Source organism: Stigmatopora nigra, chromosome 23 (assembly GCF_051989575.1).
Source record: "Stigmatopora nigra isolate UIUO_SnigA chromosome 23, RoL_Snig_1.1, whole genome shotgun sequence".
Taxonomy (NCBI): Eukaryota; Metazoa; Chordata; class Actinopteri; order Syngnathiformes; family Syngnathidae; genus Stigmatopora; species Stigmatopora nigra.
Window position 1 is genome coordinate 4,871,283 of NC_135530.1, and position 22,115 is coordinate 4,893,397.

At 41.0% G+C, this 22,115-nt stretch overlaps 1 protein-coding gene across 1 annotated transcript in view; it reads right to left on the reverse strand.

Moving 5' to 3' along the window:
* Positions 1-973: 973 nt before the first annotated feature.
* Positions 974-22,115, reverse strand: part of LOC144181588 (uncharacterized) — a 44,001-nt gene continuing 22,859 nt past the window's right edge. The window contains exons 6-7 of the mRNA XM_077710166.1: positions 16,277-16,356; positions 974-1,162 (exon numbers count right to left, since the gene is read on the reverse strand). Coding sequence (XP_077566292.1) covers positions 16,294-16,356 — 63 coding nt within the window. The 3' untranslated portion in view covers positions 974-1,162; positions 16,277-16,293. The remainder of the gene's footprint in view (positions 1,163-16,276; positions 16,357-22,115) is intronic.

Consider the following 22,115-nt stretch of genomic DNA (forward strand, 5'->3'; position numbering starts at 1 on the left):
CATCTCCATCTCAAAGCCGAGCGCATTTCTGTTAAAAGCCACTTGGCGGCGGACGGTGAGCTGTAGTCTAGCGGAGGGGTGACGGTACGAGCGCCAGCCGGATAAATATGTATGACTGCGACGCTGTGGGTTTCCTGCTTTGTATGCTAATGATCTTATACATGTTTAATAATGCCACTGCGCAGCACCAAGGGCGGGCGGGGGGATAGATGGAGGCTGGTGGGGGTCGGATGGTGGGTGGGTGGTTTGGGAAAAAGGCCTTAAAAAACGTGACTGGTGAGAGTTTTTCTCACGCTAGATGAAAGTCGTCAAATAGATTTGGATGGAGAATTATTTTAAGAAAGATTAAGATGTACACAGATCCAAAAGTGTTGAAATTTTGGCATAAAAATAAGTTAAGTCATGGTTTTGATGGCAAGGATGACACGAGGGAAAACGCTTGAGACTCGGTGTTGTTGTCGTGTGAGAAGTCGAAAGATGAAATGAAAAGTGAGTTATAGAAGAAAGGAAGCTCTGAAGTGAACGATTTTTTCAGGATTTAGCAGAAAGACCATGCAGGTTAAAGAGAGAGACAATTTGGGTCAAAATGAACATCGAATCTAGGACTCAATGCGAAATATCTTACATTTACATGACTCGATTCTACTAATAAACAAATATAGCGGTTGAAAAAATTCAGTAAAATTTCATTTGGATTTTTAAAATTTTTTTTACTGGTGCACTTTTGGCAATTTTTCAGAATATACTATTTCCTTTTTATGTGCTCAATCCATTCCAGCAGAAAGAAAAAATGAGGTGTATATCGGCAATGTTTGTAATGGAGCCATTTTTTTCAATAAAACAATGTAATTTTTTTAGGAAAAACAACTGCGCAACAAGACCAAAAAATGTCACTCTCGGTCAGTGACTCAAATGAGATTAAAACTCTTGTTTTTGTGCTTTTTCGGTTTATTTTTTTTGCCATGAAAAAAACTATGGGTAGAGGGGCTCACTCAATTTATAAAATTCAGTAAAGCACCCCCTTTCAATGGATACCTACCAATTCCATTTTATAGATTGCACATACATACCTCCATGTAGATGAGATTAAATAACATTTCTATCACTTTTTTGCCTTTTGTTTTACTCCGAGGGCTGAATTCCATCTTGCCTTTGCCGGATCCTGCCACGAAAAGACAGAAAAAAAACAAGCAGCAATTCTTAAAACTTATTATTACATCACCACACTTTGTGCATTAGCTCAAACTGCAACTTGAAAAAGAAACCCACCCTTTTAAACCACCATTACTTCCTAACCAATGACATCCCTTGTTAAGCGCAGACTACTTCTAATAAAAGGTTACATTGAGGCAGCGCTAGTCCTTGACGGCTACTTTTTTGCCCTTTTTCGGGTACAAATTTAATTCAGGGCTTATCGTCTGTAAAAACGCGGCCGGCTAACAGCTGGGGGTCCAACGCCTCACACAATGAGCTGTCACGTCTCTATTGAGCGATGATGGATGAGCGGCCCACTGTTGCAGAGGCAGCTCGTTTATGAATCAAGATGTAGTATATTTACTCGAATATAAGCCACCCACATGCAAAAGCTGCATCTTTTAAAATAGCCTTAAAAGCATTGAAATTGACAATTTCTCACGTATGAGCCGATCACTTATTCACAAAACTCACACAATCCCTTCTGTGCAATAACAATGGGCGATATCTAATATTTTAGAATGTCCTTGCTTTTTTAAATCACTTATTTATGTTTTTATGGAGAAAGATGAGGTTTTCATGGTTTTTATATGGCGTACAAATATGTTTCAGATTTTTCCAAATGATTTTCGAACTAAAAACACTAAAAATGTAATATACATCTATACTCCATTTGTATAGATCTAAAACAATGTTCATTTGAGCTTTTTTAATATATTTTTAGATTTTATAAACTGATTTTTGAACTAAAAACAGGAAAAATTGATTAAAAATTCCAATTATTGATTTAAAAGGGGGAAAATCAGGAAATTTAATATACATCTATACTCTATTTTAATTTGATCATAAAACAGAAAGTTGCCACTCATGATTTACTTCCCCCGGCCACACAAAATGATGCGGTGGGCCAGATTTGGTCCCCGGGCCACCACTTTGACACATTTGGTCTAAAATGTGATTGCATTTCAACCTTTTAAAATTTTTACGCCAACCGCTGGAGAACATATTACTAACTTTGGGGAAAACAAAATATCCCGATACATTTTGACACCCCTTTCCCAACAACAACAACAATGTCTCCAGGTGACCCCATTTTTAACACAATTGGTCCCGCAATTGACGATTTTCGAACTTGGCTTGCTTAGTTCGGATAGGAAGTCGGCCATGACGGATCTTCATAGGGACTGGTGTGGAATAGGTGCTTGTCGGCGGGGGGTGAACAGATGTAGGGTGACGTATCAAGAGAACGATCGGGTTGCCTGTGATCGTTTCCACCCCATGGCGAACAAAATAGCCCTCATATATCCCTGTAATCTGCATTAGTGCTGAAGCCCCAGTCAGGAGACAGCACCGAGGGGGATGAGTAATGGGGCAACTGCTTATTTGCCAGGCCTATATTACAGTGCAAAACTCCAGCGAGAATACAGAACGGTGGAAATGAACATCCGCCCAAGTTCTCGTCATTTTCCTCCATCGCCTCGGCGACATTTAATCGTTCTTGTTTTGACTGGCGCGTTTTATCCACACGGCGTTTCCCATTTCCGCCCAGCGGGTTGCAGAATGATCGATTGTCGGGGCTTTTTGGACGTGGATGGCGGGTGGACCGCATAGTAGCGCCAACGTCCACTGTTCATTGGACGCAGTGGGAAGGTTGTCCTTAAATATCAAAGCTGAAATAGAACTATTATTCTTTCTTTTTTGACATTTAAATCGTTGGATACCGCTGACTTTGATAGGCGTCCAATCTATTTCAATGGGGAGGGGGTCCAAGTCTGAATGGATTGGATGTCTATCATTGTCAATAGCAGGGAAAGGACTTTGCTGTGGTTATTGTCAATTGGATTAGTTAAGGTGGAAAAAGTGCTTAACTTATTTCCTGTATTTTCACAACTATAAGGCGCACCGCATTATTAGGCGCACTGTCAATGAATGACACTTTTAATTTGTTTTTCATATATAAAGCACACTGGATTATAAGAGGCCCCCGTCTATTTTGGAGAAAATTTAAGACTTAATTGCGCCTTATAGTCGTGAAAATACGGTACTTAATTATGTATTTGAACTTGGTTTGGAGGCAGTGTTAAAATGACAGAAATTATCAATTCATTTAACACAGCGGTAGGGAACCTATGGCTCGGGAGCCATATATAGCTCTTTCCATGGGTGCATATGGCTCAGGAGCCATATATAGCTCTTTCCATGGGTGCATATGGTTCGGGAGCCATATATAGCTCTATCCATGGGTGCATATGGCTCGGGAGCCATATATAGCTCTTTCCATGGGTGCATATGGCTCTCCACTAACCTGAGAGGTAAAATAATAAGGCATAATCTCATTTATACTGATTGATTAGCAACAGCATAAAAATGTTGTCAAAATAAGACTTTTTGTACTTTAAAAGTGGTGAAATGACCAAAAAAACCCATATTTTTACTTTTCAATTCTGAGAATGGCTCTCAAGACATAACATTATAAAATGTGACTTGTTTATGGGTCTCTCTGTCAAAAAGGTTCATAATAAATATGTTATCAGGGTTATGAAATGGATCGATAGTCAAAAATTCTGATATTTCTCACTGTAACAGCAAATGAGTTAATTGGGTGACTAACAGCTTTTTATGTGGATTGAGCTGAACAAACTGAGGCTGCCATAAACTCACGTATTGGTTTGTAACAGGATATGCTCACTTGCCATCTAAAATGAAATCACTGAAATGGAGTCCCTGGGGTCCAATCAAGTGGCTCGACAAATTCCCCAGAGCCGCTTGTTTGTGTACATGTGAAATTGGCTTCATTTCCTCTCATTATTGAAGCTTTAGCGCCTTCACGGATTAGCGATTGTGGCAAACTCTTGTTTCTTTTCACAGATTAGCTACGCTTCTATTTTTAGTTTCACTCCACTTGGGTGGGAAAAGCAATTAATGAATCAGACAGACTTTTTTTTGTGGACTGCCATCAAGATATAGGCGGCTCATTCCAATGGCATCAGAACCGGTCTTGGTGTTATTATGCCATAAAAATTGTACTTTTACGTTACTTACGAATGATTCTACACGTGAAACATTCGGTTTACGAAAAGCCTCGATGCGAAAAATATATGAAAAAAAATCCAAGTTACAAAACAGAATTCAAAATCCTCCAAAACGTAAATACACTTCTAGTATTCTTTTTGTAATTTTCTGGTAGACTTACTTTCCTATTGGTTATCTCATTACACCTCACTGGCCTCCCATTGGCTAGAGGGAAACTGTTTCTGCATGAATTGAGGTTAGCACGTTTTTTTCAGGAGTTTTTGAGTTAACGTAACATCATTTGAGGTTGTGTGTGTTTATGCATGTTTACTCAGCTGACACTCACAATGACTTTTGAATTTCCAATTGATTTTAAATGCTTCATCCTTTTGTACCATTTTTGTTGTTGTTGCATACATAGCTACATTTGCCGATATATTTCATACAAAATTGAAATATTTTTATCCTTTTTAAAGAGCTTTAGGGGGCAGTATTGAAGATTGTGGAAGCAATTAGGCTAATTCAAAGAAAAATAAGTCTTTTTAAGCAACTAATTTCGTAAATAGAAATACTACTACACTTTGAAGTGAGTGAAAATCAACCAGATGGTTTTTCTACTCCAACAAAACAGTGACTTTTCGCAATGGGAATCAATGGATCTCCATGTGAGAGCAAACCCAGCATCCTGGCCATGACATTTTTAAGGCTTTCATTAGACCCGTAGCCGCCGATTGCAAAAAGCCAGCCTTTGCGGGCTTTATTAAGTTGTGTTTGCCGAAAACAGCGCCGCCGTGGGTCCCAATGTCATTAAGACACGGCGGGATTTTCATTAGGTTACTGCTACATGTGCATAGATGACACTCTTCTCACGGTAAGCCTTCCATTCCACTCGATAGCCTCACAGTCTGCCGCTTCTCCCGTTCCACCTCGGGGGTTTTAGCGGATTGCTTCGGCATCGCTATCGCCTAAAAAAAAGTGCAGGCCCAAGCACCTGGCAAGCCGGGGGGAGGATTAACTTCCCGAATAGCCAATCAGGCGCGATGGCAACCCGGCATGGGTCAAGATCTCAACTCTGTTTAGAAACGAGTTTTATCGCGATGATGGATCGATTTGAAGCCTCCCACGTGGAGACAAAGCTTCCTTCTGGCATTTTAGGCAGCCGAGTATCAACAAGTCAAAAGTGAATCAGAGTCTTTTAACATGCAGATTAAAACTTTGGTGCCCTGAGGGATGTTGATTTACTGCAGAGTCTCAGAAACTCTGAGAGAATACATAACGGTTGTTTTGGGTAGCGGCTAGTTTAGATTGAGATCATAAAACTAGTGTAATAGTCCCACGTTGGGACCGGCTGCATTTTTACGATGATAGACGTCCAATCACATTTGACGGTCCAGTTTTAGATTGCGCTTCCAATAATACAGTTTGAAAGAAAAGCTAAGCCTGAAACTGCATGTTTCCCTATGTAATTTTTTTTTAAATCTGTCTTATCAGTGGCAGTTACGTTAACGCTTGAAGCTTTTCGCCGTTATCTCGCTCTCCCGTTAAGGTCAACATTTTTACAAAGGCAATAAAATGCTCATCAGCAAATGTCTGAGACTATCGTTTTTTAATATGACGACTTCTTAATGAAGCGGCGCTTTGTTATCAACTCACGTCAGCCGAGAGATAATCGCACTCGGAGCGACGGGAGAGTTTTAACGGCTCACTCTTGTTTATTTAAAGCGCCACGTGTTACATTTAGCTGTCAAATATGACAAAAAAAATGCAATTTGAGGGCATCTCGCCACCCGTCACTCAACCATAGCCGCGTTTGACCTTTTTATTGAAGATTTTCGTCTATCTCTATCCGTACGTGCTTTTTTTTTTGTCCATTGGACCTTAAGCCGACTATTTTACGCTTTTAACCGCCTGCCGCCGGAACCTGCCACGGCGAGCGCCAAGACCGAGTGTGCTACCAAAAAGGTTATTGGGACCAGAAAGCTTCTGAAAAAAATGACAGATAAAGGCCAACACATTGGAAAAAGTAAAGTGTAAAAAGGTAGCTAGCGCTTTATCGGGATTACCAAGCATCTTTTCCGCTTAGATGGGAATTGTGTGCCCTTTTGAGAAGAAGACCTCACATCTATTATACGGCAGCCATGATGTAAATGACGGCCTTGAAAGGTGAATGTGTAAATTTGACGGGCGTAATATGGTTCAAACCTAATGGCGTGAAGCAAAGAAGATATGTTGTGATAGCGGCGACCATGCTCTGATCATTACCAGCGCGTTATATCATGTGGTGTGATATGCCTATTACCCATAATACGCACTACATTGCTTCATATTTTTTTAATGAGGCGGCTGCTTTATGATCTCGCTCGTCAGAGAGCCGCTCGACTCGGCCGCCCAAGGTCGAGGAAATGGAGCTCTGTGCAGCCGAGACCCCCAATGCCCACCAGACGCTAAACAAGACCACTTATCTGCCTCCTTTCTTTGACCGGACAAGGTCATCTAGTGGCGGCTACACCTCCATGATTAGAATGCGGACCGTGGCCCCGGCCCCGTCTGGCAGGGGGGGGACACGGCGCCCTCGAAATGACGTGCTAGTCAAGAGGTTGCCCTCAAGAGGGTCGAAGCCATCGGATTGGACGACTATTGCCGTTAGCGGGTACTGAAACGCCATTGTTGGCTGCCTATTAGAATGACGCATTCATTGTGTGGCAGTTTTTTTTGTGTGCCAAAACTTATGAAATACTCACATTATGAAAAGCCTCAATGAGAAAAATACACGGAAAAAATACAAGTTACAAAACTGAATCAAAAATACTTCAAAAAGTAAATACACTTATGGTATTTTGTTTTGTAATTGTCTGGTAGAGTTGCTTTCCCATTGGTTATCTTATTACACCTCACTGGCCTCCCATTGGCTAGAGGGGAACTGTTACTGCATGATGCCAGAATTGTGGTTAGCACGTTTTTTTTGGGGAGTATTTGAGTCCGCGTAACTTCATTTGAGGTTGTTTGTGTGTACGCATGTTTACTCAGCTGCCACTCGCAATGTGACCCAATATCTTTGAATTTCATATTCATTTTAAAGACTTCATAAGTACTTTTCCTACCGTTTTTTTTATTGTTGCATACATGCCTACATTTGCCGATATATTTCATACAAAATTGAAATATTTTTATCCTTTTAAAGGGAGGCAGTATTGAAGATTGTGGAAGGAATCAGGCTATCATTTTACCTCCTAACTACGAAATATTCACGTTACGAAAAGCCTCAAAATTGCAAGATACAAAAGGCAAAATCTCCCTTCAAATATTAAACATCAATGTAGAGAATTGACATCTAAAAAAACGATTGCATTTGCTTAAAATTCAACTTAACTAACCACTTCACTTCACAAGTAGAAGGACCTCCCATACATGCTATGAATTATTCACAGCGAGCGCTCCCTATTCGTCAACGAATAAAACCGATTCCCATACCATATGACTTCTGCCCCGAAACCTAATCAGGACACTAAATTCCAACGCACGAAAGCGACTCTCGCAACACGATGGAACGCATTCCCAAGGTAACGCTATCCGGGAAGTAATTACAATTCTCCACAGACGTAATTGGGAAAACAAATTAGCATTAGGTAAATGTAATTTCCACTTGACGGCGTTGGAAATTTCACCTCTGCGCCAAGTCGGATGCGCCATCACCGCTAACAAATCAAATCAAGGACGCCCAATGTTAATAAAAGAATCCGAAATGTCAAGCGGATGTACACGGCGAAGATCGGCGTCGCCGTATTTCGGACCGCCCCTCGGCAACGTCTTTAACTTTGTCGCCCGTCTTTGTGTCATCCCTAAAATGATGGGCGATGACATCAAACATCCAAACGACGTCAAGGCGTGAAGAGGCGACATGCTTCAACAAAGCCGCCCCGCCCGCTAATAGCCCCCTCTTTGTAACGGCGTCCGTATAGCGCCGCTTGACGGCTTGCCAAAAGAGGGTGTTGTGTTATGGCGGAGCCAATCACCCGATAAGTATTTTCTGGCTGCTATTACCCCGCCGCTAATGTGCGAGCGTCTAGGCTAAATCGACTCTTAACGTGGAGAATCCCAAAGACGCATCGGTGGCTTCACGTTCCCCGTTGCCGCGGTGACTGTCACCCGTCAGGATGCTTTTACCGCTACTCTAAATCACCGAAAGTGATGGCGGTTGACGTCTGGGATGGCAAAACTGACGTGACCTTTGCCAGGGTGTCGTTAGGCGGTCATCGCTCAGTTTAATTCGCCTTTGCAAGTGAAGGAAGGATTTTTTTTTTTACTCTTTGACCCCTAAATGGTCACTTTGTTTGTGTTTTAAGTTGAAATTGCGTGGGTTTTCTCTGGGTAACCCGATTCTCTCCCACTTGGCCAAAACATGAAAAGTAGACTGATTTAACAATTCAAATTGTGTAACTGGTTTGTCGTTGTCTCATGTCCTTCGATTGGGTGGAAACTGACTTGGGGTCATAGTTATCTGGGATAGGCTCTAGCACCCTCAGGTGTATAAGTGACTTGAATGTTGGAGTGATTTTTGGGTGTCAAAACTGCCAAAAATGTGCACATTTAGTGTTTAAATGTCTAACCTGTAATATCTCAATGTGGCTCCAGTTTCTTAACTAGGTCTACAATGTCTTGTGTGTCTTATATTCTGCTTCAATATTTTTTTTATAAACCCAGAACAATGAAGTACATTGTTTTCCTTTTTTTCCCCTTAAAAACGAGGGATTCTATCGTTGAAAAGCAACACTTGCAGAGTCCACGAGTGGTCAGTGGAAACGACTATCGTGCGGATAGCTAGAAAAAGCCTCTTTGCAATACCCCCCACCCCCCTCACGTTATCTGTCCGTCCAGATGCGAGCCGTCTCCCCCTCGCGCCATTCCCGCTCACCGCATCCATTAAACAGCACATCTTGGGACGCGGCGAATACGGACGGCTCTGGCGCCAAAACTCGCCATCTGCCGTCATTTAGAAATAAATGACAGGCCCAAAGCTCAGGGGAGACCGTCTCATTCCTCTGCCAACATCGTTACTGTGACGGGTACCGCCCGTCATCCAAACCTTCCCTCCCTCCCCCTTTAAATCGATGTACGAAGGTGCTGGAGTGTGACTCCGTGAGAGAGGCCCGGAGTGGATTTGGTCGGCCGAGCACTGCCGGTTTACTCGGAGAAGCCGGCGGGTGGAACGGCGCGGTAAAAACCGCCGTCCGTCTCCCCGCTGATTACACGAGCAGACATGGAGGACTTTTGGATTGGGTTAGAAAAGCTGCTCAGTGTCCTATTTGGATTTGATGACTTCTTGGTTGGGAGTCGAGCAAGAATGGAGACTTTATGACTTGTCCGCAGGCCGTGGTGAATTATTCATATTTGACAGTCACGCAAACAATGTCTTTACAAAGTCCACTATAGAGGGAAACAAGATTTCGGTTTAATATTTTTCCCAGGTGTATATTAAGAAAAAATGAAGTATCGAATTATACGGACTATAAATTGTACTTTATTCATAGGGATGTGACTATCGGATTATCCGGACTATAAATCGTACGGCTGCGATTTATACTCCAGTGCGACTCTTATTTGTTTATTTCTTCCAACCCGACTGCCTTCATATGTTGTTTTTTAGGCTATAGTTCTGAAAAAAAATGAAAATGTTGCCTTAACAGGTGTTTTTTTTTTCCTATTGTCCCCTATTTGATTACTATTTTGACGTATCATTTCATAGTGTAACTTGGCGACTATTTTTATCTTTCATTATGCCTTATTTTTATTTAAGACTTTGATACATTTTCCCCCTTTTTATTAGGCATTCTTTACCGAATGCAACTTCTAATTCCAGAAATTAAATGAAATTAGTATGGCATCTTATCATATTATTTCCCAATGAAGAGGAACTCTCTTCTAAAAGTACTACTTGGCAAGAGCTTCTTCGATTTGACAGCTAATATAAGTTTTTCCCATAAGCGAGACGGGAGGTGGACTTTATTAATTTCATGGATCTGGAAATGAGCCATGGCGATAAGGCTATCGCTTTCTTATCTGTGGATGGCGGAGGCCTAATTAAGCCGATAGCCGATGATAATGAGGAAGTAGCGTGAATAAAGACTCCGGGATACGAAGGTGGAATTTGAGGACCACTTTACCTAAGAGAGAAACCATTTTATTGCTCCTTAATCGCCACCGTTTCTATTTCTGGACTGAGATGTTCTCCCGCTAGGAAGCCAACATATTCTTTTCGTGGCCAAGGTCGACACGCTGAATGTTTTTTTTTGGTGAAATGGCCGTAGGTTAGGTGGCCGGGTCGAGTGGCGGCTCAGATTGAAAGCGGGAATCCGTCCGCCTTTTTCTGTCTGTGCCGACGCCGAGAAGATTGAGGTCAAGAGTGGGCGGACGGCCGTGGAATAACGGCAAGTCCGCCGGGCTAAGAAATGTTCAAGTTGCACCTTTGGTCAACTTTTCCTCTCAAATAGTTTTGAGGCCACGGAAATCGTTTTGGATTGATTGGCTGCCGTGTCACCGCGGCTGGTTAAACGGCGGGGACGAGACAGAAAAAGCGCAGGGTAAACTTTGTTTTAATTGGAGAATACTAGATATGAAATATGATGTTGCCTCTACTTGCAAATGTCTTGAAATTTGAAATATTCAAGTTACAAAACACCATGGAGAATTTTTTTTCTTAACATACAAAAAATGACTAATATTATTTATTATTGTTGTGTGCTTTCGACCGCCGTTTCTCATCACAAAATTATAACAAGATGTATTAAGTGTACGTCAAATACCGTAATTTTTGTTTTTTTTTCCAATTTAGAATTGGAATTTGTAGGTTTACGTGTGTCTTTGCATGTCTTCATTTTTATGGCTTTATAAATCATTTTCTTTCTTTATGCATTGGTCCTTTTTAAAGGTTTTGGTTGATAGAATTGGGGACCTTGCATCGGATTAGGGCTTTTACATGTAAAATGCGCCTTGACTTGATTTTTCGGACTATGTCGTGCTTGAGTATAAGTCGCACTAGCCAAAGAATACACAATAAAGAAGAAAAAACAATATCTAACTCGCATTGGAGTATAAGTCGAAGTATTTTGGAGAGCTTTTTGATTTATTTATCGGAAACCAAGATGCATACATTACATTAAAGTAACAATAGTAGAATGGAGAACTACAAGCTAAATGTGCATCTGTTAACATAACTATAGATCCATGAAATTTCACAAGTAGAGCTGCTATTTTACTTCCACTTTAGTCCAAATTAAAGTTACAAAACAACTTCTAGAGCTAATTAATTCCATAAATCCAAATCCCATTTGACTTCAACTTCACTAATCAGGCCCTATATTTTGCAGAAAATCAAATAGTGACGTCAATGGTTTCTTCTCTCCCTGAATGGGGCTCACAATTGGACAGCGATAATTTACGATAGCGGCGCTATAGCGTTGGATTTGTACCGCTTTGAGTGTGCGGCGCACATGACACGGTTCCCATTATAAAAACGCCACCAATGGAATTCTGGCCTATCCAATGGGAGTAGTTAAGCTCTCGCTACAACGACTTGAAATTGCCTGTCGGCCAATACCGGGCAACGGGCGTCAAAATTAATAAAGGCCTTTGGCGGTAGACAGATACGAGAGTATTCTGCCATCCCCGCGGCAGCTCCCGCTTGTAAAATTGTAATCCGCGTTCCTCGGACGAACGCCAGGGAGAATGGAGTGTTATCACCCCTGCTTGACACACTCCTGTGTTTTCTCCCTAAGTCCTTGGGTTTTTTTTATCACACCGCCATTTCATTCTATTATCCCCAACACACCGGGACGGCCCTCGGAATGAGATGGCTTGTCAGGGTGGCCCGACAAAGAGGGAACGTGTCGAGCGCCGGATTAGAACCACGGAGAAGAGGAGTGGGTGCGGCTCAGGGAAACGGGGACGCCAAATAAGAGGGATGGAGGGGAAGGAAGGAAGGAAGGGAAGGAGGGAGGAGTTGGTTGGGGGATTTCTTTCCTAATGCAGCATTAGGCGTTGATTCCAGTGTAGGTCAAGGGTGTCCAAGTGGCGGCCCGGGGGTCAAATGTGGCCCGCCGCATCATTTTGTGTGGCCCGGGAAAGTTAATCATGAGTGCTGACTTTCTGTTTTAGGATCAAATTAAAATGATAGATATAGATGTACATTCAATTTCTTGATTTTACCCCTTTTAAATCAATTATTGTAATTTTTTAATCATTTTTTTCAGTTTTTAGTTCAAAAACCATTTTTTTAAATCTAAAAATAAATAAAAAAGCTGAAAAAACATTGTCTTAGATCAATAAAAAAATGAATATTGAGGCACTTTAATTCAGTTGAATTTAATCCATTTATTAAAAAAAAAATCTAAATATATCTAAAATGGTCCGGCCTACATGAAATGGAGTTGACGTTAAAGTGGCCCCTGAACCAACCCGAGTCTGACACCCCTGGTCTAGGCTGTTTGGGAAATTTTGTCGCAATTCTTTCTTCCATATTTAAGAAAATGAGGAAGGTGGTCATTAATTTTAGTTTTTTTTAAATAGCTGCTCTTGTTTTTTCTTCATTAAACATGTTGTTAAGGTGAAGTCATGCTATTCCTAATCGTGATGGAGAACAGTTTCTTAAACATTTGGTTAAAAATAGGGCAGTATTTTGTTGGCTCATGACGATACTACTCCTAGTGACCAAGTTTTGTGTCCTAGAAGTCGTAAAGAAATTTGTTTTGGTTCAACCGGTCTACCATGGAGGTTTTTGGGCTGTGGAATGAAACCAACTGGTTTTACTACATTGAAAAAAGATGGCAAATTGTTGTTAGCATCTGCTTGTAAGACACGCATCCCCAAATCTATACGGCACGGTCAGTCGCTCACGGCAACCCCCACATGGCACACTTGATTAGGCATCCAGCCATCCTTGACCGGAGTAAATCCATGGCGGATAATACCCCCCACTTTTCGTCAACATCCATCCAAAACATCCAAATATTATTCTTACTGACTTTTACATACTTCAAGAATCACATCTGTCCTTCAGTTTCCGTTCAATGGAACCTTTTCCCCTGATGTTAGGTTTATCATTATTATACATTTGCTTGTAATATCATCATTATATATGTGTGATTGCAATGAAGAATGCTTTGCCTTATTTTGGATATTAAACATTACATATATGAACGGTTTGCTTATTAGGAATGTTAGGTTAATCATTATTATAAATGTGACAATTATACAAGGCATTTTAATACGTCTTAAAAAAAGAAATGCTCACTTAAGTTAACCAAAACACCTTTTGGAGGTGACTTTTACTTCAAACCTGGATTTCTCGAGACTATGGTTAATAACAAGTTCTTGGGAACTGTGGTTTTGTTTTGGGAAATGTGGCTTCTAAAGATGGTCTGCATCAATTTTCTCTTGGGAAGATTTGACAGTACCTACAATAATTTTGAGAACTGAGACAAATTGTTATAAGACTCTAAATAATCTTTAGACTTCTGTTATGCATGTTGTTTAAATCTTATGAATATATTTGCAAGAGGAATCTTCAGAATCATCTGATGGATTCTCTTCTTGCAAGAATAAAAGCATATAATTTCAGACACCTCCATTATTGAAAGTTGAAATTGGGAATACTTATTGGTAAAAATATCACCTGACTTAATCTATTTTTCTCCATCTCACCTGTCCACTTTGATCACCAATATGGATCATTCCTCTTATCGGTCCCGCCTGCATCGGCGTTGTCGTTAATAACACGTCTGTTGTGATCACCGACAGCCGGCTGGCCCGCGTTGACAGTAACGAACGTACGTGGATAATAAGCTCATTTGGTACGCGCTCCCATGTGGCTTTTTTTTTTTTTTCGCTTCCTGTAATTTAGACCGACTTCATCTCTAGGGAAGGATGTGTTATTACTCGTCTGGGAATTGGCCCGGGTTGTTTAAGAATTCCATTTCATTAAACGTGGAAGTTTACACGCCAGCCGGAACGAGTCGTCGGCGCTATTATGGTTTGGCAGTTGTGCCGCCGCCCTCATTTTGAAAACTACATGGATGACGGGGTATTAAAAAGTAGTGAAAGTTTCTGCCATTCTTCAAACTTGCTTTGAGATCATTTACGATGTTTAATGGCCCGCTGAGGGCTTGTTGCATGCAATTAAAGCCGCAATCCATTACGGCTAAAGAAAAAATAAAATCCAAATAGGCCTGTCATACCCGCTTTATTCACTTATACGAGGCTGAAAAATTTGTCGGAATCAACGGTCCATATCTAAAATGGCTGCTAGGGAGGAAATTGATGCCTATTTGGAGATGGAAATGACGTATATCAAGGGTGTCAAACTCGGGTTGGTTCGAGGGCCGCATTAACGTCAACTGGATCATTTTAGATCGAATATATCGAGATTTTTTTTTTTTTTTTTTTTTGGATTAAAAGAACTGGATCAAAACTCTTTAAGTTGTTTTTTTGTAATGTAAAATGTCTTTTAATCATGTTTTTTTTATTTCAAATGGACACAATGTCTTTTTAAGTTGTAAACAGAAAATATTTGTATTTATTTTTAGAAAAGAAAAAAATGGATTAAAAATGGCAATGATTGATTTGAAAAAGGGGAAAATCAGGAAATTTAATGTACAACTATAATCATTTGAATATGACCCTAAAACAGTAAGTCATGATTTACTTTCTCGGGCCACACAAAATGATGCGACGGGCCTGATTTGGCCCCCGTGCCACCACTTTGACACCTGTGACATACATTATTATCGACGGGGCTTGTGCTTGAAAGCCATTTTTTTTTAAAACCACCAAACTTTTTGACAAATCGTTTGGAAACATAACAGCATGTTTTGGGATCTTTTGTGTACCAACCAAACATAGAAAAAGTATTTGTCGTGTATGTATACTCGAAAGGACTGAATTATTAATAGTTACGCTTTATACGCCAACTCCATCTGTGATTTTATAGCGGCAAAACAATGATAGCGACTTCAGAGTTGAAAAGCAAAGGGAAAAAAAAAACGCAGGCGGGCATGAAAAATTCACGGAATCACGGCTCAACCAGATAAAAGAGCTGCGGCGTACCACCGCAATATTTCTCCCATTCACGGCACAAAACGGGCCCAGTGACTTCAATCAGAATGGCGTTTTTGCTTAATGAGTTTCCCAAAATGCAATTTGACAAAAAACAAGCCCCAAAAAATCGCAATATATTATGGAAAGGTGGCGTCACGGTGACAAAGTGGTTAGCACATCTGTCTCACGTTTTTTTTGTGTTACGATATTACTGTGTGAGTTTTCTCCGGGTACTCCGGTTTCCTCCCGAATCCTATCAAAATGCATGCTAGGCTAGCTAATTGACCACTCTGAATTTTCCCCCTGGCTATGTGCTATAAATAACATGTTTAAACATCATTTTAACATAAAATACATGCTCACGTTTCAGCTCAATGAATTAAGAACTATGCCAAAAACTGCAATACATCATAGTGACTACTTGGAAATCATTTGCTTCAAGTTTCAATCGCATTGACAGAGATACAACGAAAGATCATGTCCGATTGGATGTCTAACCCCGTCAATATTGGTAAAAAAAAAAAACAACAATTGCGCACTACTCTCGTCTTCTCTTCGCAGCAGCAATCATATGGCGCGCAGTAAATAAAATCCAAACTTTTTTTTTTAACCCTTTCCCCATGATGGTGTTGTCTACGCAGCAGCCAGTGGCAGTATCTCTGTCCACTCTTATGTTTTTCGCCTTTTACAGCATGTTTCACATGAAAAATTAGAGGTAACATTGACATACACCTGCTTATGGCAGGTGATACTGGTATGCCCATAGCGAGCAATGATGATGTCACTCACACTGGTACTCAGTGTGCTCAGGGAGTTTGTCTTTCTGCCCAGACCAACAAAAAAATTAGAGGGAACCTCTATTTTGAGATGCATCAATCGGTCAGATGTCTTTATCGCTCGCAGGCATCATTTTTTTTCTTTTTTAAAAGGGTCAAGCAAAAGTAGCCGCCAACAATTCCCATCAATCTTTGCCATATATTACCTGGTTTACCACATCGACTACGAGGTCACGCTGGGCTCCTCTCGCCCGAGGCGACGGCAAATCAGGCCAGGGTGAATCCTCTACGATGAGAGAAGAGGAGAGAGAAGCAGAAATTTGATCAACTCCAGGAATAATTTAGGATACAGATGACAAACAGGAAAAATTCCCCCCTTTGGGTGGATATAAAGAAGAGATGCAATAGTCTAAAACTTAGCAGTCCATGTGAGATCCTAGGATCATAAATAAAAAAAAGGAAAAATAAAGGCCTTGAGTCCGTGGCTCAGGTGGCCATCTTGTTATCGGAAGATTGCTTGTTCGATCCCCCCGGCTCCTCCAGAGAGACTCTTTAACGTGACACTAAACACGTATAAATTGCGGCGAATGAGGACGAGCACGGATGACTCCATGCAATGTCAATGGATCAATGTTCAAAGTGAAAGAACCGAGACGAAGAGCAAATGACATTTTTCATGTCGGCTGCACGTTTTCTACACCAAGATAGATTTTTCCGACTATGGCTAGCTCACGGTAGAAGAGATGACAATACTACGGCAGTACTTTGAGATTGGAACTCACTTCATCCACTTAGCATAGTGCTCACAAATCACGCAAAATGATTTCGATTCATTGCCACAATTCCAGAAGTCATGTGAAATTCCATGTATGTTAAAAACCGTGTTCTAAGTGTACGAAAGCCTGTTTTTTTTTTGCAATTTACTCGCTTGTGCTTATGATTCATTTCTTTATTACAGTTTGAAAATATTCTACACCAATTTGGAGCCCAGATGCCGGGTGACATCTGATTGGTTGCTACCTGTCCAATCATCACAAGAGGCTGGATTATGTGAGTAAAAATCAACTATCGATGCAGATAACTTTATTACAGTCTTACTTCGATGACTATACTTTTCGAGAATTCCTTCTTTGCGTTTTTTCTGCTATTAATTATATATGTTTATAAATTTTTGAGTTCATAGAAGTCATAATCTGGTTAGTTAGCGGGCCACTTTAACATCAACTTGATTTCACATCGGCCGGACCATTTTTGATGTAATATTTAGATATTTTTTTATAAATGGATTAATAGAACTGGATTAAAATCCTTGAAAATTCATTTTTCATAGATCTAAAACAATGTTTATTTTAGCTTTCTATATATTTTTTGATTTTAATTAATGATTTTTTAACTAAAAACAGAAAAAATGCTTTAAAAATACAATTATTGAATTAAAAGGGGGAAAATCAGGAAACTTTATATACATCTACTATACCCTTCATTTGAATTTGATCCTAAAACAGAAAGTCAACACTCGTGATTTAATTTCTCGGGCCGCACAAGATGATGCTTCGGGCCAGGTTTGGCCCCCGGGCCGCCACTTTGACACAGGTGGTCTACAACAACCACGATATTTGAGGGATTACTGTAATTGCTATTTTCCATTTGCTGTTGTACTTCATTTTGAAAGGCGACTATATACCGCAAAACATGCTTTTGTACACTGGAAACTAAATTGGGAAAAAAAATAACAATTCTTGTTTTAGGGGATCATTTCGATCAGAATAGGATTTCCAATTACTTGAATGGGAAATAAATTTGGACATAAATCTCTCCTGGATGCTGCCAAAATCCATCAACAAAATCTTCCACAACGCCTTCAAGTGAATTGAGTTCTGCAAGCCCTCCCCCATTAGAACTCGCTCGCTTTGCGCCAAGTTTGAAGTAGTGCTTCGCTTCTCATCAAAACGCCGGTATTGAATGTCGCAGCATACGCTTTGCAAACACTGCGGCACCACCAGCTGCTCTCTGCTGCACCGCCATTAAAACCCAAGGAGGTGACACCACGTTGGAGGGCACTCGCATCCAACGTAACTTGGCCGGACCGCCTTGGCATCTGCGCACCCGCCCAAAAAAAAATACAAAACATCTGTCCTTTACTCTATGCCACTGGTGTCAAAGTGGCAGCCCAAGGGCCAAATCTGGCCCGCCACATCATTTTGTTTGGCCCGGGAAAGTAAATCATGAGTGTCAACTTTCTGTTTTAGGATCAAATTCAAATGAAAAGTATCAATGTTTATTACATTTCCTGATTTTCCCCCCTTTTAAATAAAGTATTGTAATTTTTTAATCCATTTTTTCTGTGTTTTTAGTTCTAAAATCTGTGTAAAATCTAAAAAAATATATATAAAGTTAAATTAAACATTGTTTTAAATCTATCAAAAGCTGAATATTCAGGGTTTTTATTGCAGTTCTTTTAATCAATTTATTAAGAATAAATCTAAATATTATATATAAAATAGTCCGGTCCACATAAAATTGAGTTGACATTAATGCAACCCGCGAACCAACCCGCCATTCATTCGCATTGACTACCCCTCCGCTTCATTTATTTACTCACGGACAGAAAAAAAGACATGTAAAAATGAAAACCCAACCAGAAGGACAAATGCATTCCGTAAAAAAAAGGGCGGGTTGACGTGAAGGAAGCTCTCACCTCCCCCTTCTACAACTTTTTCTTCGGGGGCTTCTTATAAACCAACCATCTATCTCCATTATAGCCCCGAAATTGCTATTTGTCGCTTTGCGGGGAAGAAATAATCAATATGTCTTGTGGGGGCAGCGAGCGCATTAGAGGAAGCAAATTGATGTCTCTCGCCCCAGCGCTCCTCACTTTGCACACTGCACCACAACTAATGGGAAGGCTCGCCGGCTGCCAGACAGGCACCCGGCGAGCCCCCAATATGCGCCAGCCGGACAGCAATAGGTCATTTGTTAATGCAAAGCCAATGTTCCTTCACATATGTGTGTGTGTGTCCGGTGGTATCCACGCCGCCTTCCTTATCTGTCCGGCTTTTTGGGCTGTCAGACGCAGATAGCCCTGTCACCAACCCGACGTCCTCTTTTTTTTTTTTCCCTGGGGCCCCCCCTCGAAGGTTTCCGACCACGAGTGACACCGGCAGAAAAAATCCCCACCCGATAAGTGCACGGCAGACGGACGTGACCTGCCCGACGGCCTTCCCCGCGTTTTTATTTCATTAGTCTTCAATCTCCGGTAAACCCGCTTTTCGTCGAGACGCCTCTTTTATTAAATCGCCTTCAAGCCGACATGTGGACACGTAAACACGACAAGCCCGTCAAAGAGGAGACAATGCAACGAAAGGGGCGGGGGTTGCAATCCTGGTAAAATACGCGTGAGGACGATGGGACGTCGAGCTGTGGGGATAATATCGGTGGGGTGAGAAATGAATATTTAAACAGCGTGGCTGATAGCGTGACAGGCGAAGAATAAATTCATCTTTCTGTCATCTCCTCGCAAACACTCCCCAAAAAAATCAATCTCCGCAGGCGTGGGTGAGACGGGTGGCGTGGGGGGGAGGGGCGAAAACGCAAGGGTGTCTGACTCGGGTTGGTTCGCGGGCCGCTTTAACGTCTTGTAGACATCTTTTGTTTGATATAAACACTACAGTCTCTGCTTTAGTCAACACGAGAGACAGACTTGAAAATGCGAGCATTCCAAAAAACATGGGGAAAAAAATACATGATTAAATGCAATGCTCCGCCCAGTGCTCGCAGAGACATTACAAAGAGGGAGTTGCCACCACTGTGCTGTTTTAAAGGGTAAAAGCAGGGGTGTCAGACTCGGGTTGGTTCACGAGCCGCGTTAACGTCAACTCGTTCCATTATAGATATAATATTTAGATTGTTTTTTATAAATGGATTTAAAGAACTGGATTAAAATCCCTGAATATTCATTTTTATAGATCTAAAACAATGTTTATTTAATCTTTTTATTTATATATATATATTTTTTGATTTTACAAAATGATTTTTGTACTAAAAACAGAAAAAATGATTAAAAAAATGACAATTATTAATTCAAAAGGGGGAAAATCGGGAAATCTAATATACCTCTATACTCTTCATCGTAATTTGATCCTAAAAAAGAAAGTCGGCACATGATTTACTTTCTCGGGCCGCACAAAATGATGCGGCGGACCACATTTGGCCCCCGGACCGCCACTTTGACACCTGTGCTCTAACGGGTCAGAACGTGATTCTCCATAATCTATTTGTTCCCAGCAAAAGGGCATTCGGGGCACGTCAATCTTAATTCGGCGCTTTCGCACGACTGGAAAGGCGTCACGCACGTTCGGTTACTTTCTGCACAAAAGTCACCTGAGACAAAAATAAAATGTCTGAATATGCTTGTTGAGGACTTATTCAGGCGTATAAACATGGAATACAATTTTTTGTTTCTTGTCTCGGGTGTCATTCAAATGTTTGCTTCCCTTTTGGCTCATTCCCAACGCCAACAGAGGCGGCACAAATAGGCGCCGTTTACCTACAGACTGCGCGGTACGAGGGCGCCCGATAAGGCTTTTGTCACGGCCGACGCTTTAAGCCGTCGTAGCGGGAAGAGCAAAAGGTGTTAATAATACGATTAGGCCGCATTGGAGTGTCCCGGTAAGCCGCCACGACGGCGGCGGCGGCGTGACATTGAGCTGGAATGAACAATGCAAAAGAGCCTGAGTCTAAGCCGCTTAATAGGATTCAAACATCATTAATTTGCTTTTTTAGACTTGTGTTTTTCCAACTGCGACGTGTCAAATGTCGCAAAGATTGAAGCCCCCGTCGTGGCTGCTTATCTACTCGCCGCAGCCTTGCGACAGCGTGGCGGCCGGTCCAAGGTGAGCCGCCTGCGATGTCCCTGCGCCAAACAGGTTGTAGATAAAGGACGGATGGACGGATAGACGGATGGACGGGTGTTTAGAGGGAAGACCGTGTCTTCTTCAAAAAGCTAGGCGAGACATCATTCTGCCTGTGACGCTTATCCCTTCTCTGAAGCCGAAAAAAAACATTTTTAAAAAGGGAATCTTGGGTTTGGCTTGAAAATAGGACACTACAGCTAATAATCAATGTTCAAATCTCGACAGTTTTTACAATAGAATGACAGGTTCTTGTCCAAAACATGATTCAAACGCACACTGATCATAATTGAAACTATTTAGGTCAAGCTTTGGATATTGGAAGCTGGATAATGTATTGAGGGTGCATCACTTGCTGGATAACAGTCGTGTAGACTTGTTGTTTTTATAGTGTGATGAGTTGGAATATGATTGAGGAGGAATAGATGGATTTTTAGTGTGAAAGTCATCATCATTCTGATAAAAAAGCCTGCCTTTGCTAACATAATGTTCGCTGAATATAAGCAAAATATGATTAAAATTGTGTTTTGTGGTTTATTTTGACCACTTCATTGGAAAAAAAAATCCATTGACTTGACAAGAAGCCATTACAATGTTTCTACCACAAAATTGTCAAGGGCACTTAAAGAACATCACCGTGAGCAGCTTTTTACGTTTTTACCGTATGCCAAGGGTGTCAGACTCCGGTTGGTTCGTGGGCCGCATTAACGTCAACTAGATTTAATGTGGGCCGGACCATTTTTGATATAATATATAGATTTTTTTTAAATAAATGGATTAAAATAACTGGATTCAAAGCCCTGAATATTCAGGGTTTTTTTTAGATCTAAAATGATGTTTATTTGAGCTTTTTTTAAACACGTTTAGATTTCACAAAAGAATTTTTGAACTAAAAACAGAAAAAAAATGTTAAAAAAATTATAATTATTGATTTAAAAGGGAAGAAATAAAGAAAAGTAATATACATCTATACTTTTCATTCGACTTTGATCTTAAACATAAAGTCGCCACTCCTCTTACTTTGCCGGGCCACACAAAGTGATGCGGCAGGCCAGATTTGGCCCCCGGGCCGCCACTTTGACACCTGTACCTTATGCAGTAAATCGTCCGCCCAAATCGGCAAAGAAACACGACC